We start from the raw sequence: 17,758 nt of genomic DNA on the forward strand, positions 1-17,758 counted from the left end.
CAATCACCCTTCACTTATATTCTGAGCAGACCAGAGTTTCCAAACTTGGCAAATGGTTTTGAAGAAAGAACAATACAGTCATAATTAGTATTTTACATTTAGCCTCTTGCTATCATTTATAATGTAAAGGTCTCCCTTTTCTAGGATTAACACTTACAACGAATGCTAATTCCAACTTCTCTTCATTTAATCATCCAGTAATACATGCCGTTAGCGCCCCATTGGCCACACTGGCCACCTTGCCACGCAGGGGTGCTCCTGTCTCAGGGCCTTCGCTGTCCCCCAACTGGATCACTCTCCCCTGACATCAGTCTGCATGGCTCATTCCCTGACTTCCCTCCTCTGTCTTTGCTCAGTGAAGCTTCTGCTGACCCTCTTTCTTAAACTCGTTGCTCAACCCAACCTCCCTCCACACCTACTCTTGTCACTCCCAGGTCTGCTTATCCTGATTACTTTTCTTAATATGTTTTATTTCCTTTAAGTATATTATGAACTTATTTAAATATTGTTTATTGTTTGCTTTCCAGTGGTAGAATTTAAGTCCCATCAGGGCAAGGATGTTGGTTTTGTAGACCAAGGTGCCTAGATCTGTGCCTGGCACAAGTTGGTCCGCACGGAATATTTGTTGAATGAATGAATGAATGAATGAACCTCTGAAAATTCAATTCTGTGCAATTCACTTTCTTAGAATTCAAAATATTATGTTATTAATGCTTTAAGTTGTTTTATATATTGTGCATAAATATATGCATGTAATTGTATAGAGTTGTGTACATCAAAAGAATACCATTTTATATATAAAATATATAAAAACACATTTTTTTTACAGGCAAGATAAAGGATGTTCTGGAGTCTTTTTTTGTTGTATGTGACTTTCACACACCATGCCAACTTCAGAACCTAATCACCAAATAAAATGTGACTTTAATATCCTTCAACTGGTAATGCAACTGCCTGTGATTCTATTTACCAATTTTATTAGTACATTTTTAACATGAAACTGAATTTAAATATTTGAATAAATTTAGGAAATATTCTACCAGTTTGCTTTTCTTAATTCATCTGAAGCTGCTACCAGATGACAATTACACAGAGTTGGCAATTTATTGAGTGCTTTGTGTTTGGAATGCAAAACTGATTACGATGCATTCAATGAATTCTCTATATGCTCAAAAGTCTACAGGGTCTACACACATGCACATAATTATACTACAGAAAAATAGGCTATATAAAGGAGATATGCATTATGGAATTACAGGAACCAATTTATAGAGGCAACTAAGTACTTTGCTTAGAAGGGATGCTCAAGGAAGGTCATCAAGAGGAAAGTAATATTAAAGAAGAATCTAGAAGGTTAGAGATAAATGCAGAAACAAGTCCATTTCAGGCAATGCTCTCAGCATTAGGAGGAAGTCAGAAGTATGGTCCTATGTTATAAAAGGCATGGGACAATGGTTATTGGCGCAGAAAAATGTCAAACTACATTGTTAATTCACGCTATTCTCAAAAATAAGGTACAGGTAGCTTGAACTCCTAAATGTAAAAAACAAAAACAAAAACCAACCAACCAACCAACCAAACAAACAAACGAAAAACCCAAAACCCTAAACTTTAAAATATATTTATAGAGAGATAGATCTTTATGGAAGCAGGGTAAGAGAGACTTTTTTTTTTGACTTTTTGATAAGAAAGGTTTTTTAAACAGTACAAAAAAGCACAGCCTATAAAGATGAGGGTTAATCAACTTGACTACATTAACATTATAAATTTCTGTGTGATAAATACATTAGTTGGGCCACAATGAAGTAAATCCACTGTAGCCTATCTCTCTCAGTAATTATAACTAAACTTTGGACAAAATACACATCTATCTGAGGACCAGAAAAGTAAACAAAAACATGTGAATTTTGGGGGGAAATCAAAACTTGGAGAATAAAGACAGAAGAAAGACACACTCAGATTAAGGAAAACTAGGAGCATTCTTCGATCAGCTGTGAATGACCTGCTATAGGAAATGGTAGTAGAAGGAAACTCGGAACTTCAGGAGTGAAGGAGAGCTGCAGAAATGGTAAGTACTGGGATAATAAAAAGGAGATTTTCCTCCACTGAAGTCATCTAAAGCATGCATGACATTTGAAGGCAAATGTTGCATCATTGCCTGGGAGAAGATATTCAATGTATGGAGGTGTAATGTATGGGACAACTATAAAATAGATGTAACATATGGGACAACTATAAAGAATGCAGATGTAATATATTTACAACTGTAGATGCAATGTATGTGGTGACTATAAAGTAAAGGTCAGTAAAAGAGGTTAAAAGGAACAATATGGTTGACTGCAAATAGACTGAAAGTTAGGTTTGTAAATATAACAACTGTTAAATCAGCTATGAAAAAAATACATATGAAGATACATAGTTGAATTACCAACAGATAAATTAAAATAGAGTACTAAAAATATTCAAATAATCCAAAAGAAAGCACCATTGGGAAATAGATGAACAAAAATGGTGGTGAGAAACAGAATAAGAGAAAATGGACAGACCTAAAGCCAATCACATTAATAATTACATTAAATGTAAATGGTCTGAACATACTAATTAAAATACAAAGACTATCAGATTGGATAAAATTAAACACGACTCGTCCATATTTTGTCTATAAAAATCACGAGTTAAAAATAGATACATAATTAGGTTAAAAGAAAAGAGATGGATTTTCTTTGGGATGAGGAGGGGATGAAAACACTCTAAAATTAGATTGTGGTAATAGTTGCACAAGAACCCTGAATTGTATATTTTAAAGGTCTGAATTGTATGGTATGTGAATTATATCTTAATAAAGCTGTCTAAAAATAATTAAATGGATGGAAAAAACATACCTTGCTGATAATGACCAAAAGAATGATGAAGTGGCTATATTAATTTCAGACAAAGTAGACCTCAGAAGAAGGAATATCATCAGAAATAAAAAAGAAAAAAATGCATAATGATAAATAGATCTATTCACCAAGAAGATGTAATAATCTTAATGGTCCATGCATCTAACAACAGAACTTACAAATACATGAGGCAAAAACTGTTAAACTGAAAGGAAGAGTAGACAAAAATCTCAATTATAGCTGAAGACTTGGATGCTCTCTCAGAATTCAATAAAAGAAGTGGACAGAAAATCAGCCAAGATACAGAGCACTCAATAACACTGTCAGCCAACTTGACCCAATAGACATTTCCAGATCACTATCCGACAAGAGCAGAATACTCCTTTTCAAGTGCACATGGAAATTCCACCAAGATAGACCATATCCTGGGCCATAAAGTAATTCCTGATAAATTGAAGAAAACTGAAATTATACAAAGCATATTCTCAGATCATAATGCAATTAAACCAGAAATAAAAAGCAGAAATATATCTGGAATGTCCCTAAATATTTGGAAAATAAACAACATTAGTCAAAGAGGAAGTCCTACAGGAAAGTAGAAAATATTCTGAATTGAATGAAAATAAAAGCAAAACATATCAGAATGTTCCAAATGCAGGTAACACAGCTAGAGGTGGAAGTTTATTGCATTAAATACTATTAGGGAAAAAAAGAAGGCATCAAATCAATAATCTAAGCTTGCTATTTAAGAAACTTAGAAATAGAACAAATTAAACCCAAAGCAAGCGAAAGGAAGGAAATACTAAAGAGCACAGAAATCAATGAGACAGAAAAATAATAGAATATATCAATACAATCAAAAGCTATTTTTAAAAGATCAATAGAGTTGACATACTTCTAGTTAGACTAAGAAAACACTATAAGCCAAGTGTTTGCCATGCATGCAACTGACAAGGAATATTACCCAGGATATGTAAAGAATTCCTGAAAATCATCAAGAAACTCACGGAAACCAGTTCAGAAATAGGAAAAGGATGTCTTTGGACTACCAGGTCTGAGAACATATGAAAACGCTCCATAGCAACCAGGGAAAGGCAAAATAAAACCATAATAAGATGTTTTACACTTAATCACATTGGTTAAAAAAAAAAAAATCATTCATTAAACCAAGAGATTACCAAAACAGAAATGTGAAATATTCCCTTTTAGAGGTGTATAAATTGGTACAACTATTTTGGGGAATAATTGGCAGTCACTCCTATGTTGAAAATGTGCATCTCCAGAAATGCAGCACTTTCATTTAAAGGGGAAAACTTCGGATATTTTTCTCTACTTACGAGTTAGAGGCATATCCTATGATTTTCACTGTGGCATTATCTGTAACGGTAATCACTTGGAAACTTGGTTTTGATCAAGTTTTCCACTCCACTTGGTCAAACTGCAAACCTGTTGTCCTTTTTTTTTTTTTTTAAAGATTTTATTTATTTATTTGAGAGAGAGAGAATGAGAGAGAGCACATGAGAGGGGGGAGGGTCAGAGGGAGAAGCAGACTCCCTGCTTAGCAGGGAGCCCGATGCGGGACTCGATCCCGGGACTCCAGGATCATGACCTGAGCCGAAGGCAGTCGCTTAACCGACTGAGCCACCCAGGCGCCCTGCAAACCTGTTGTTCTTAAGAAATGTCATGAATGTATCTCTGTGAAACTTGTTTCTGAGAAAAGTTGAAAGTGGAGGAGGCATGTTTACACCTAAAAAGTGAGTAATACAATTTGGTTTTACGGTGTTGAAAGAGGGCTTCTAGAGGTACCAGTAAGAATCTCTGCTAATGCCCCAGTTGTAGCCCTCTCATAAATGTTCGGGCAGGAAAGTCCCTGCTACCATATTGTCCCTGGGCATTCAGCATCATTTTCCTGCATCTTGCATGGAGCTCACTGGATTAGGTTTCTCAGGATCCCAAGTGACACCTCCGACCACCTTGTGAAGGTCTGGAGGAAGACAATGGGGCTGCCAGAGACACAGCTAGCCCCTGGGCCCAGAGATGGCAGCAGGGTGAGACCTACCCTTCCCGATGGGGTGTTGTGTTCCTTTGGACTTTTCTCTTCCAGTAGATTTGCTCCCTGCTGAGGGAACTTGAAAGCCATGTTGTGCTCAGTGGCCGCAAGAGCGTGTCCACTGTCATCTCCGTTCCTACTCCTTCCCTGGGACAGCCCCACCTTAAGGCCTTTACATTTAACCTGGAGCTAGTACTCGGAATAAGACAGCAAAGGAGAGCACCATGTATCAAAGTGGGGGAAAACACCTCAACAAGTACAAGTATCTGTGAAGTAATCTGCTCAGAGGGATACATGATTTTAAAAGCATGCCAAGCATCCATTATTATCTATAGACACGATGCAATTTATGGCTACATCCATATTAGTAAAAGTGCAAACACGCATGGAGGGCTCTGCACTAACTTCAGGACAGGATTCACCCCAGTGTGGCAGGCAGGGGTGGGGGGTTAGGAACTGGGAGATAGATTTCTCTAGAATATATGGTGCCAGAGCAAATATGGGGAGATGTTAAGATTTACTGAAGTTGGGTGTTTTACTGCTCACTGTGCTTCTTTACCCTAAGTTTATAGTATTCCACCACGAAATATTTTTGAAAATCACATACATGCCACATTTTAACCAAATCCCAGATAAGTGCAGGGTCCTGCCGATTCGGTCTAATCTCCCGCATATTTTAGATAGCATCTACTATTTAGAATCAGAATTGATGTTCAGAATACTGACCTCGGTGTGGGGGGAGAATACCAAGATAATAGAGCAAGCACTGTTTTTAAGCATTTGTTATATTGCAGGGCAGACTTGTCAGGTTATATATATTTTCTTTAATCAATCTGAAAACAAATCGCTACTTTCTCTACCCCCAAGTTAAATAACAGTTATGGGATTCATACCCAGTTCTTCTTGTTTTTTCTTTTCTTTTATTTAATTTTAAAAATTAAACTTAGTTAATGAAATGAACATTGAAATTCTTAAGTTAACTGGAATTTGTCCTCAACCACGTTTTCTCCACTGTGCAATGGTGTGGGCTCACTGCAGCTTTCCCAACTGGAAGGTGATCATGCAGAGATATCATGAGACCTTTGTATTTCTCATTCTTCTAATATTTCTTAAGATTGAATGATCTCCTCATTGATAATAGTCAACGTGTTCACTAGAAAAACACTATGCATTTGAATACATTTCGGATCTACGTACGGTATAATTTTATGAAAGAAAAATCAAGAAAAAAAACAAGATCTGGTTTTGTTTTTTATTTTCCAAGTTTCTATATATCTATACAGGATTTGTCTCTTTTCTGTTGAAAACGTTGCCATTCAACCCATACCATCAAATTAATTTACTGCCTTCATTTCTTGCACGTAATATGGAAGTCACGAGGGGTGCATACTGATTCCCTGAAACCTCAGCTCCGTGAAAGAGCTTTCTCTGCTAGATCGGCTTCCATTTGTAGCTTATAAATGAAATACATATATATTTCCTTTTGAAGTGTTTATCTAATTTCTATTTCCTACCATGTGCTTTAGAATTATCCCTTAATGATTGAACTAAATGTGTCTGCATTTTGTTAGTTTATCTAGCGCACTGTTTCTTTTCCCTGCCAGGATATATTTCAGGCAGCCCACGTGACAAATACAATGCATACTTTAGGAAGGTGCTGGCTTTATTTAGATCCCTGCAACACTTCATTTTGCTGACATGTGACGTTACAGAAAGGTTTCTTTGATGGGTCAGTAAGACAAACCACATAACACTTTGTCTCTTGATTGTGGATCAGTTGTACATTGATTATGGTACGGCTTTCTTCAGTGGCTGTGTTGGGAGCAGGCTGGATATTTATTAAGCTCCCGGGTGCTGGACTGCCACTATTTTATCAGAGACCATCAGTGATTTCTGACAATGAATATTTGAATATGACAGATATTAATAATAATGTTTTATGCTCTTTAAAAAATTGTAACAAAAAGTTAGGCAAGGAATACGATAAATGCCACAATGGAAATCAAAGCTCATAAATCACGTATCGCTGTGGAGCACAAACACCTGAGAGGAATAAAACAGCGTGGAGCAGAAGTTGCAGAAGTGAAAAGGAGGATGTAAATACAAATAAGGTATGCTCAAACAAGAAATGAAAATGGCTCATTCCTCAATATCAAGCGTAGAGCCCTAAGCCCATGTAGAACCTGCAATTTCAGGCTTAGGGCAAGAACCAAGCATTTTATTTTATCCATCCCCTCCTTGGACCCTCCTGCCTTTGGGCCCCCACCCGCCGCATGGTTCACGATTTTGCTCTATTTATAATCCACGGGGATCCTGTGTCAGGTTACCCGGACTTCTGAGTCAGCAGAGGATTGCAAGCACAGCAAAAAACGCCAAGTCACTCTGGGTTGGAAGGTGTTCTCACTATTTCACTCCCTGCTGAGGCTCCTCCCGCTGAGTTACTTCGGAGGGATCTCATCGTGCCAAACGGCACGCACTTTTTTTAAAAAAAGTTATTTTACATCTCACGAAATAGCAAGTGGATAAATGGCATATTATTTTTATAAATACTGTCTAATTTCAAAACCAACCTGAAGTGGCTTTTACAGCCTAGGAAATTGCAGAGCTGAGCGGTGGGAAGTGTCCCCCAAAGCTTCCCCGGCGGGGCCAGCACGTGGGGCCGCCTGGTATCACACACTCACTGCTGGGTGTACCTGCACTAAGTGCCCTGCGAGGTCATGTCTGTGCTGCTCTGCTCACAGCAAGGACCTACCGAGCCTCCCCTAGGAGGAGCATACAGGAACTCAGCCACATTCAAGATGCGTGGATGTCCCAGCTTTCACGATTTTCAAATATTTCAAATGAAATTTACTTTCACTGCTCTAATGTAAAGTCATTATGTTTTGCAAATTTGTAAAAAATGTATGACGGCATAGGACGTAAACGGCATTGTCTCTACGCTGCACCTCGAGGAAAGGAACAACTAGTATTGATTGAGGTGTGACCCTCATCAGAAAATGTTTTACATCTCTATCAGCGTCAGTCAAAATTCTTATTTGCAGGCAACGAAAACTCTGCACATCTCAACAGGTGGAACCCTTATTGGAAAGTGAGAGAAAGGCATGAGGCGGGAAGGAACGGCGTGGCAAGAGGGCAGGGATCAAGGTGGGTTCAGTGGCTGGCAGTGGTCATACGCCGCCTAACAACTGCCACGGAAGGGGGCCACCTCAGCCACATGTCACCCCCTTGGGGACATCTACTCTTGGCGTCCCTTCCATCATATGTCTCTCACTCCATAATCCACAGCTGACGGACTGACCTAGCCCATCCCGCATGTGCTTGTCGAGCTCCCAAAGGACGGAAGGGTGAGTCTCTTCCCTTATGTTTTCATCGTGAGAAGCCTTAACATGCAATCAGCAGCTAAAAAGCTAAGCCACAAATGTCCACCACGGCTACCTCGATTTTTATCTTGACCAACAATTCTTCAAATTTTATGAAAAAGTTGGATGACTCCTCCATTTTTTAAAATGGGTTTTGGTAAGTTCATTCTCAGAAACAGGACTTACAGTCTTGGCATCCATTCAAAGCATGCACTCTGAATTTCCCCTATGATCTTTGGCAAATTACCAAATCTATTTCCTGTTTTCTCTATCTACAATAACACACATACACTTTGTCTTTCTTAAAGAGATTTCACTAAAATCACGGATGATGGTAATTAGACTATAGACCTCCACAACAAGAAATTTAATTTGTAGTCAACATTTAATTTTACTGCTATAGATCCAATCAGTCCAGGACTGACTTTATAGAATTCTTACCTAGTTGCATCAGTAGAAAATCTAACAGGCAGTATGTCTGTAGGTGTCCGTATTTCCTGTACAAATGCCATACAAGACAGAAGTCTTAGAGCTTTTCAACAGTGAGAAATGTGTCCTACCATGAGGATGCCTGCACTTTTGCAGGGAAGAAAATGAGCCTGGTTCCCTGCTTCCTTGAAAAAAGGCACCACGAGGTCACTGAAGGCAGAGAATTTGCACCTGAGCAGAATGCCCGCACTTACAACTAGAAATGGAAACTTATTCCTGAAGATCTTTCCCATCTCTCTTTGCTTCTTAGCCAAATCCACGAAAGAGATGCCCACCTTATGCGCCTTCTTGCAAAATCACCCCTTTCTCTACGAACCACGTTGTCGTGGGAGCCCTGGAAAGGGCATCTCCTGGCCGACCGCTGTGCTCCAAGGTACAGGAATCAGTCTTATAATAATAAAAATCAAACCAGTGTTCATTACAAGTGGGTCTCCCCTGGGAATTACCTTAGATAAAGCATCTGTAAGGCTTACAAAGTAAAGTAAATGCATCGCTAAGGAACAGAGGGGAGATTAGGACGATCTGTTACTGCAACCAATCTGTGTTTTCTTCCTATTTCAGTACCTATATATCATTGTGATTTCAGCAGACTGCCTATTGTAAGATTTATTTTTAAGATTAAAGTTACTGATTTTTCTCACTCCCTCATCAGTGTTATTTAGAAAAATCTCATCTGATAACAATGGACCTGTCTATATAAGGCCAAATATTCAGATGAAAGTGCATCACTGGCTGGATTGTTGATTTTATGGAAACATCTGGATACTCGAAGTTTTAAAAAATATTTTGTAAAAGATCTTATTTATTTATTTATTTGACAGTGAGAGACAGAGAGAGAGAGAGCACATAAGCAGGGGTCAGGGGGCAGAAGCAGAGGGAGAAGCAGACTCCCCGCTGAGCAGGGAGCCCGACATGGGATTTGATCCCAGGACCCTGGGATCATGACCTGAGCCGAAGGCAGATGCTTAACTGACTGAGCCACCCAGGCGCCCCTTTTTAAAGATTTTTATGTAGATATTTGGCATCATGAAAGTTGTACCACAGCTTCATGCAAAATAAGAATCCTGTTGCTAAAGCAATAATTTTGACTATATTGATAACAAGCTCTTTGATATATTCTTGGTTGTGTCACCTTGATTGCAAACTCATCTTTCTGAAGATAATGATTAAAACCATATTTTAAAATTCAGCATAAAAGAACACTAGATTATATGATAAAAATCCTTTCCCTTTCTAAAAATCCTAGTGTTTTTGTTTTATTTTCTTGAAGTGATAATCTTTACTTTGGTGAATTTTTTAAGGCCAAACACATTAAGCATATACACAAAATCGCTGAAATACGTCAAAAACAGTTTTGTGAACTGTAATCTCATTTGGATTTTATAGCGTTCTCATCATTCACTATATTTTTTTATTTACTTAGTTTTGTAAGTAAGCACTACGCCCAACACAGTGGGGCTTGAACTCACCACCCCCCACCCCATGATCAAGAGTCCCGTGCTCTATCAGGCGCCCCCATGTACCATATTACAAATGCATCTGGGTTATGTGGACTTCAGGGGTAGAAACAGATATAGTGGCATAAAACCACAGGTGCCTCAAGCCTTTTATTCCCACGCTGTTGGCACCCAGAGTCCTCCTATTTGGGCTGAGGTCAAACGTGGAGAAAGTGTTAACATCACTCCGGGGATGTAATGTCATCTTCACTTGACAGTGATTTTTAAATGCCACAACATAAATTACGTCTACAATATTCAACTTAAAAGTATTCATTAATTTTTGTTTGTTTTGGGCATTCTTCTTCTCTTTCTAACCAGCAGAAAGCTGGGAGATAGAGGAGGAGAGAGAAGGATGTTGAGCTGAAGACACTTAGGGCCGGAGTGAGAACAACCGTGTTTGCTAGTCCAGGGGGAATGCACGTTCTTGGTCACACCGTCATGAGGGTCTGCTCACCCCTTAGTTCCAGCTTCTATTACAACTGTGACAATGTGGGGGTCATTACCTGAGTGGTGTGGCTCTCTCTCTGTTTCTGAAATGAGGATGTTGTGGAGCTGCTCACAGACAACCTGGAGAATCCATCTTCTTCAGGTAAACCTACGGAGGTCAACACCGACAAGCAGTTAAGTGTGTCCTTGCCCCAAATAAGACAAGCTGTGTACTTGTTGCAATAAACATGAACTGTTATAGTTCGTGGATTGAAAGGACGGTCAGTAAATGCTCCTTGAATAATAAATTTCCCAAGGGAACACGGGAACACAAATTACTGTTGCAGTTCCATTTAATAAAAGGGGAAATACGCTGGAAAAACAATAAAGTGGTAACGAAGAAATGTTCCATGGTGGCACGCAGGGAGGAGAGAGGTATTGGGAGGGGGAGGGAGGGAAACTTCTAGAGACTGAAGATAGTTCGGTGAAGCAGCAATGGTGGAGGGAGAAGCATGTGGACAACAGAGTGAACGGGGTCCTTCAACTGCCACAGAGGGAAGCTTGCATTTCATTTGTGGGGTCGCAGGGAGGCAGAGGGGGATTCAGGACGGATAAGACGCTGTATGAATTCTCTTGACTCGTGCTCGCTGCACACACCGAGGGAAGGAAGAGACTGGGTGGAGTTCCATGCAGAAGAGGTCAGGACCCCTGTGTATTCACAGCAGACCAATTCCTAACCAACCCCGGAGGATAAACAACGGGTGTGAGGAAATTTATATCCCCCACCAAAATCATACAGAAATACCTGTGAGGCACCAAAGGGTTTTACTGACGATCCCTCAAGATAGAAGCAGGGTTTCCCGACCTCCGCATGGCGGACACTTTGGGCTGCCTCCCTCTCTGTCGTGGGGCTGCCCTGCGTAAGGCATTTGGCAGCATCCCTGGTCTCTACCCCTGTTGGTAGTAGACCCTCAGCAGCTGTGATAGCCAAAAACGCCCCCCTGGGAGGCAAAAATCATCCCTGACTGCGCACCCCGGGGAGGGAGAGATCAAACAGCATCACAAGTGACTTGCTAATAAATATGAATACCTGAAAAAAGAAAAGTCACCTGATGAAATGTGCTCAATCCAGAGACCTTAAATTATTCAGTGATTACTGCTCTTACCTAAAATCATAATTAACCAGGATGGTGTAATTGATTAAACATATACAGGCTTCCTAAATTAAAGATCATTAGCAAATCACTGCACACTTTTGCAATTACAGGAGTGAGTTCTGCAGGGAAGTCCACAAGACCCCATCAACACGCAACAAGGCCCCCGATCAATCTTCTTGTTCCATATACAAATGCCTTGGCACGGAAAGCTTAGCTTCGTCCTGACTGGGCAGACTGGGGCCACCACCTGGAAAGTGACGGGCCTACAATGGGGGCCACAGGGGAAGACGGGTGCTGGCCAGAAGCAACAGCAACGTCTGAGGTTGGCTAGGGAATACTGCAGTAGAGACTGGGGTAGCAGCTGTGGGACAGGGGCCAAACAGGGGTAGAGAGGTCTGGAATCTAAACCAGGTGGAGGGGACGATGGAAATCTGAGTCGGTCACAAGCTGGAATTCCAGGCAACCAGATCAGCAGAGAGTCAGCAGTAAAATGTGTGTCCACGCTGCACGGTGCAGCGGAGAGTCTGGGACTCATGGGAAAGAGGAGTGCCAAAAGTGTGGGTGTTGGTGGGGGGAACAAAGTGCTGACCGATGAGCAAGACAAACGTCCACGTCTAAAGAATCCACTTCATGGACGTCTTGCGAAGACCAGGAATCTGAGGAAGGGGAAGAACGTTTCAGTCCACTTTTTAAAACTGAATTATAAATCAGAAGTTTACTCCCTGAATAAAAACAGAAACTCAGCTCATTGAGGATACAAACTCAGCCAAATCAGTAGCATATTGTGCTTTATATAGTGTCAATTAAATAAAGTTAAGAATTATTTACAGTCCCCCTCTGAATAAGGCACTGGGAAATGCCATGAAGAATAAAGGAGCGGCTCTTAGCCAGAACCTAGAGTGGAATGAGTTACGGGTCAGGCAGGGGGGCAGGTGACATTGAGCGGGATCCTGGAGAGAGCAGGGATGGATTCTGATGCAGGGCACTGGAGGGATGTGGTGGTGGAGACACCACAGGATCTGAACCTTCTGGGAGGAGAAAGTTCTGAAAGGTGAAGGTGAGGTGGGTCCGCTTGGAGAACTCACTCCAAGACGATGAAGTTCCAGATGGCTCCATGCCCAACGTAAGGGCTTCTGAGAGGGTGTGTCCGGCAGGGGAACCTGCAGGATGTGCTGGAAGGCAGAGAAGGTCGAGGGAAAGCACTCGACGTGACATTCCACAGACGTCTGACGATATTTTGTAGGCAATGGACAGCACCGTAGGTTTCTGAGAGGGGACTGTGATGAGACACCATTTTACCTGAGTGGTGCGTTAAGAGGCCTTTCTTACTTGTTGACTAAAGAAATCATGGATCCCAGAACCTATGGCAGGGTCAACAGGGTGGGGACACATGGTGTCAGCGTGGGGCAGGGGAACGTGGGGGGGTGCAGAGGGACGGTGAGGGAGAAGGAAGGGGTGCTGGCAGTCTTGGTGTGCATGCTATCTCCTTCCCGTCATGAAGGTGCAGGTGGGGGGAGCAATTGAGACCCCCCCAGCCTGGGGTGCAGAACACCCTTGCTGGTTGTAGCAAACAGGTGGAAGAAGCTCACTCAGGACGATATGCCAAGGGAGTGGGAGCCAGAGGATAAGGTAATAGCCAGGAAGCACTGAGGGCATTAGAAGGCAGAGTTTTGTTTTGTTTTGTTTTGTTTTGTTTTGCTTTGTTTTGTTTTGGGCCAATAAAATATTTTATCTTGTTGCCATATCAGAAGCAGTACATTTTAAAGGCAAATGATCTAAAAATGACACCGAAAGAAAAAAGAAAACCCATGAAGGAAAAAAATGGATTAGTACCTCCATTTGAATGTTTAAAAATAAATATATACTAAAATATCATAAAGATAAAATGCAAACTAAAAAAGAACAATACAGAACATTTAAATGCACTAAATAAAAAGCCCTATTATTCTTAAAACATCCTACAAATCAAAATAAAGGACCTGCTGTCAGATTTTAAAATACGGGCAAAGAATATGTATAGGGAGGAGAGAGAGTAAATAAGCACTAAGTAATAAACCTAAAAGTAAGCAATCAATAAATAAATATTCAAAGAAATGCACAAAGAAGTACGATAACTTACCCATGTTATTTATCAAGATAACAAGTTGTTACAAAACTTTTTATTACAGAAATCTCACACACATACAAAAATAAAGAGAAAACGTAGTGAAACTCCACGTGCCCATCACCAAGCTTTGGGATGTTCATTATTTCAATCTTGTTTCATTTACTTCTCATTATCTTTACCAAAAAAAAAGCTCTGGAAACCATGTCATCTCACCTGTCAATGTCAATTCTAGAGCACGAGTCTCTCCTGCAGGCCAGGGGTTTCCTTGTGCAAGTACAGTGTGCTATGCAAAGGTCCCAGAAAAGCCCCCAAGTCTCGGGGTCGAGAATTCTACTGTGTTCCTACTGAGCTGAAGCTTCCTGACCCGTGGGGGGCGGAAATCTAAGGTGAGCCGGAACGTTTTTTCACTGACTCCCACGGAAGGCTTTATCCCAGAAGATGGCTCGCACATTTTCATGAGTGTGCTCTAGTCTTCTTGTGGCCACAGCCTTCTCCCCAGACGGCATTCTGAGGTGATAATTCCCAGCGGATACAGTTCTGTGCCCTCCACATGTGCTTTCCGCGGCAGCAACAGTGGGCCTCAGAATGCTAAGTATGCCCACTTGCTATGAAACCATCATTTTCAGGAGCCATGCTTGTCCAAATTACAGCAAAGGCTAAGGTCTTCTGAAACCATCCCTATCCTGCCCCCCAGAGACCGTGCTCTTCTGTTCAAAGAAAGCAGGCAGAGGCTTGGGGAAGGCATTCCCCTCGCCCTGATGTGGGCCACGTAGTAGAGAGCAACGCTCTACAGAACACGCCACCCTGCACTGGGGCTTGGCAGAGGGGGAGTCAGGGAGTCATCGGCCTTGACTGAGGGTCCAGGTAGAGGGAGGAGGCTCTGTGCTCCCTCTCCTTGTGTACTGGGTGCTTTGTAATGAATCCTGCCCCAGGATGCTCAGGGTGGGTAGTATGCCCATCACGTGTGGCATGGATCCAGACCCTGGACTTCCGTGACTCTTCGAGTAAGGGGATGTTGAAAAGGGAGAGCCTCTGTGGTGGTAAAGTCTTCATGTAAAACCCCATGGGTTTACGTCAAGTCTTCTAAGAACAGAGCATGGGGAGGCTGTAGACGGTGGTGTGGCTCGGCATCTTTATGTAATGAATCAGTTGGTACCTCCTAGTCACAATGCCTAAAATTCTGTCCAAACCCAAGTTTGTTTAGTCAACAGCAATGGGGTTTGATTCTCCTTTCGTGTCCCCCCAGCTTACCAAGTACGCCCTACTCTTTAAATCATGCCTCTCTTGGTGTTTGTGAAATTGGATATCAGTGTTCCTCTACCTCTGATCATTTATTCTCTATCTCCATGTCTGCCCTTCTCAAGGGATACTTCTCAAAGCTTGGCACTCTACACGGTTTTGTCATCAGATTTTCCCCTCATTTCTCTTTAAATGTTTTCCTCTGATGCTATAAATGATCCCCACTTCTCCAGCTTCCTTGAAAACTCTGCCTTTTCTATCTTTCCATCCTGGAGCTTCCCTTAAACTCCCAAACTATAAGCATCGTTTATACATAAGCATATATAATGATGCTTATATGTATAAGCATTGTCTACAGCCAGAAGTCCCTCCTAGGTCTTGAACTTCAAATCCAACCCCCAGAATAAACCTCCTCTTCAAACTTTGTTTCTAACTTCTGTTAAAGAGTGCCCTGTTCTCTTGTCCAGAACCTCAACATCTTGGATCACCCTCACTCCCTCTTCTTGCCTCCTGTCCCAAGCCCATTCTTGAACATTCTCCTTGGGGTGCACAGCCTGCGAAAGCTCAGGTGGGGGAACACAAAACTGCTCTTACCAACTTAAGTTTCTGTTCCACTGCTCACTCTGAATAACACAATCAGGGAAGTTTCTCCAAAATAGCGGGTAGCACCCCACCACTTCCAAGCCAAGACTACTGTTCTAGAGAGACTCTTCGAATCGGCATTCAATGCTCTTGCCACTTTCTCTCTCATCTTAGTTACTTATCTATTCCATCAAAGTACCCCATTCTCAACCCTGCCACAAAGATACTGTGCAATAAATTTTCTTCACTGAAAGGTGTGCCCTTCTGGTCTAAATCTGATTCGTTTTGAAAATCCCAATCCTCACCAGGAGCATCCTTGACAATCCCAGCTCACAGGAATCTCCTTTTCCATGTGGAGGCAACAGAACACTCATTATTTATGTGACTGATCTGACACTTGTCACCGGCTGCCCTGTTTTGTGATCTCTCTTGAAATGTATTGTTAACGCTCCACGTATGCTCTCTTCTCACACAGAGCACATCCTGAGTTGCTTAGATTTCCCACGGCTCTGCACACATTGCACAATGCCTGCATGCAACTGGCACTTAATAAATGCTCTGACTGACTGATGTGCACCTGCCTTTCTCTAGGATTCTTCCTGCCAATCTGTCCTTTATATTATTTCGAATCCTCTAACCATCCAAGTTCCCTGGAACTCCACCCACCTATCCCAATTTCCATTCATCCCAGAGGCTCCAAACTGTAGTATCTGTCATCACACGGAATGCCAACATAGGCCACCAAAATGATATGCATGTTCGACTATACATGTGCGTGTACTGGGGTCTATGCGTAAATAAGTCATTAGGCATTGATTCTAGCATTATAATCCGTATGGTCTCAGATGAATTAACTCACTGCCTTGTACCTCATCTACATCATGCATTTTTGCTTTTCCTGGACACGCTTTCAGTGACCTTCTAGCCCCCAAACATCTACGCTTTTATGATATCTGGGTATAGGTAATGTTTATTGAGCACTAACCTGTGTCAGCACTATTGTACAAAACCTTCATAACAATCCCATAAGGCAGGTCCTTTAATTATCCCCATTTTTAAGATGAGAAAACTGAGAACTGGACAGGTTAAGTAATCTGCTCCCAGGCATGGAGCTGGTAAGCATCAGAGCTGGGGTCTGAACACAGGAACAATGCAACGAAGCCAGGAAAGAGCAGAGTCAGCATTTCAACCCAGCCATTTTGAATCCCGACTTTTCAACTACAGTGGAGGACATTTAATTAAATGAAGTCCAAATTAGCAATTATTTAAGATGACTTGAAAATATTCTTAGCCAGAAGGAGCGGGGCAGGGCTTTCTAAATGCCCGAAGAGCTGGCTTTCTTTTGCAAAGCTACCTTCTGCTGCTGAAAATAGATAATTGCACAATATTCCAGATTTTCAAGTGAAGGCTTGCTTCCTCTGGCTGTTAGCCTTTGAATCAGACTACAGTATGAGTTCCAAAGAATCTATACAATCCCCATAAACAAAGTGATGCTGTAAAACGTATATTTGAATTTTTTCATGGGCTCAAACGAGAGGATCTTTTGCCAGCATTCTGGATCTATCTCGAGCGGGACTGACAAAAGCCATTTTTAGATGTTTCCAGAATCACTGTGGTTTGGTGCTCCAATGGTGTGAGCTTCAATATGGTGCTGGAGGCTACGCAAAGAATGCAGAGCTCCTCCATTCCTGCAGATGGTCTCACCCAGTCTTTCCCTGCAGAAAGCCCTTTCCGCCACAGATAATCCTCACTGTGCACCGAGGATAAACATAATGCAAATGAAAAAGAGAGACAATCTTCACAGAATGATAAATGTAAAATCAAATGTAATGACTGTATTCTTTAATTGCCATTTGTTTCCTGATGCCCAGCAATAGCATGTATATTCATTGAGCAGCAAGGAAGAAAATCATACCGGACATAAAATGGTCTAGCTGGAATTTTTTATATCTTTATTTCCCCACAAAA

At 41.4% G+C, this 17,758-nt stretch overlaps 1 protein-coding gene across 3 annotated transcripts in view; it reads right to left on the bottom strand.

The window, feature by feature from the left end:
* MYO16 (myosin XVI) overlaps nt 1–17,758 on the bottom strand; it is a 574,226-nt gene that overhangs the window by 15,455 nt on the left and 541,013 nt on the right. For all 3 annotated transcript variants that reach the window (XM_078070087.1, XM_078070086.1, XM_078070088.1), the window contains one exon: nt 10,783–10,874. In XM_078070087.1, coding sequence (XP_077926213.1) covers nt 10,783–10,874 — 92 coding nt within the window. The remainder of the gene's footprint in view (nt 1–10,782; nt 10,875–17,758) is intronic.

Source organism: Halichoerus grypus, chromosome 4 (assembly GCF_964656455.1).
Source record: "Halichoerus grypus chromosome 4, mHalGry1.hap1.1, whole genome shotgun sequence".
NCBI classification, from domain to species: domain Eukaryota; kingdom Metazoa; phylum Chordata; class Mammalia; order Carnivora; family Phocidae; genus Halichoerus; species Halichoerus grypus.